At 51.3% G+C, this 1,377-nt stretch overlaps 1 protein-coding gene across 1 annotated transcript; it reads right to left on the reverse strand.

Moving 5' to 3' along the window:
* Positions 1-6: 6 nt before the first annotated feature.
* LOC108524643 (spermatogenesis-associated protein 31A6-like) lies at positions 7-1,371 on the reverse strand. The gene has a single exon (XM_017865719.1). It carries the CDS (start codon positions 1,259-1,261, stop codon positions 107-109), a length of 1,155 nt encoding a protein of 384 aa, XP_017721208.1. The 5' UTR covers positions 1,262-1,371; the 3' UTR covers positions 7-106.
* Between the last annotated feature and the right edge of the window lie 6 nt (positions 1,372-1,377).

Here is a 1,377-nt window from a genome sequence, read left to right on the forward strand (position 1 = left end):
TGTACTAACATGAGAGAAAATATTTGTTCTCTACATAGAGTGAATTTCTTCTTGGGGACTTGTTTTTCTCTAAGGAAGGCTAAAAAAGAATTTGTGACTGACCAAATTAGATACCTCCCCGAAGAAGACAGTGCCTGGGACAGTGGTGATGGTAGCTGGAGGCACCGGGTGTCTTCGGCCAGTGCTGAGGGGGACTGACTGGGGATACAGCTTTCTTGGGGAGCAAGAGCTGGGGATGTCGCAGGCCCCATGGCTCATTGTTGCACCGGACACTTTTCAGGGGCTGTTGATCTCTGATTTGCCTCTCTCTGTTGGGACAACTCTGGCTCTTGAGAGTGGCTTGTTGACTGCTGGCGGCATAGCTCAGCATTCTGCTGTGTTCTGAGTAGAATGAGAAGGGGTGCCTGTGGTTGCAGGGGAACCCACAGACTGGAGCTTGAAACTCCTGTTTGTGCTGATTTACCTTCGAGGCCTGGCGTGCATGGCAAAGTGACATTTTCTCCTCCAGCATCTGTCCGACTGCTGTCATGAGCCCCTGAGCTTCAGCACTGCTGCTGTACACACAGGACCTGTTTTTTCCTGTTTTTTGGTTCTCAGCAGTGACTGGTGCTGGCTTGCTTTTTTTCTTTGAGAAAACCCGCTGAAAAAATTGCTTGATGTTTTCTCCAAAGTGGCTTATTGAAGGAGGCTGTTTCTTTGATGGCAATGGCTGGACACCTTCATCCTGATGAGTGTCTTCTGTTTTTCTGACCGGGGTAAGTTGAGGAGTCTTCAATTCTTCAAGCCTTTCTTCATGTCTTTCTAAGTTGGGCTTCCTAGAGTTCTCACTCTTGTGAGTAGGGGGAAATATCGGGCTTTGTCTCTTGCATGAGACTTGACAGTTTGGGTTCTTGGGCTCCCTGTGCCCCAGGTTGCTCCTTCTGGCTGCCATGAGGTCACGTAGCTCCTGGGAAGCCTGCATGTTCCCAGCAGGCATGCTCTGGAGATGGCCCTGGGGCACTTGAGGAGCCAAATTCTCTGCAGCCAGGGGCAGAACAGACGCTTGCCCATCTGGAAGGAGCACAACAGCGGCACAAACTTGAGGCTGGGTCTCTGACTTCTTGGCCATTCCAGGCTCAAATTCACTAATAACCTCCTCCATAAGACACAGCTGTCTTGGATCTTGGGAGACAGACATTTTAGGGAGTAGAGAACTTTTGCTGGTCCCTGGAGCCTCGAAACCACACACATCCTCCCTTGTGGCTTGGAGGTTTGCCAGCATACGGGTTCCTGAGGGGACTCTGGGTTGTGGCACTGCCTCCCTGGTCTCTACAGCCCTTGAAGACTGGGCTCCTAAGCTCCTGCTCTGCTGGGTGCTGCCTGTGAGGCTGTATGTGA

Source organism: Rhinopithecus bieti, unplaced genomic scaffold (genome assembly GCF_001698545.2).
Source record: "Rhinopithecus bieti isolate Rb0 unplaced genomic scaffold, ASM169854v2 repeat_12925, whole genome shotgun sequence".
Classification (NCBI taxonomy): domain Eukaryota; kingdom Metazoa; phylum Chordata; class Mammalia; order Primates; family Cercopithecidae; genus Rhinopithecus; species Rhinopithecus bieti.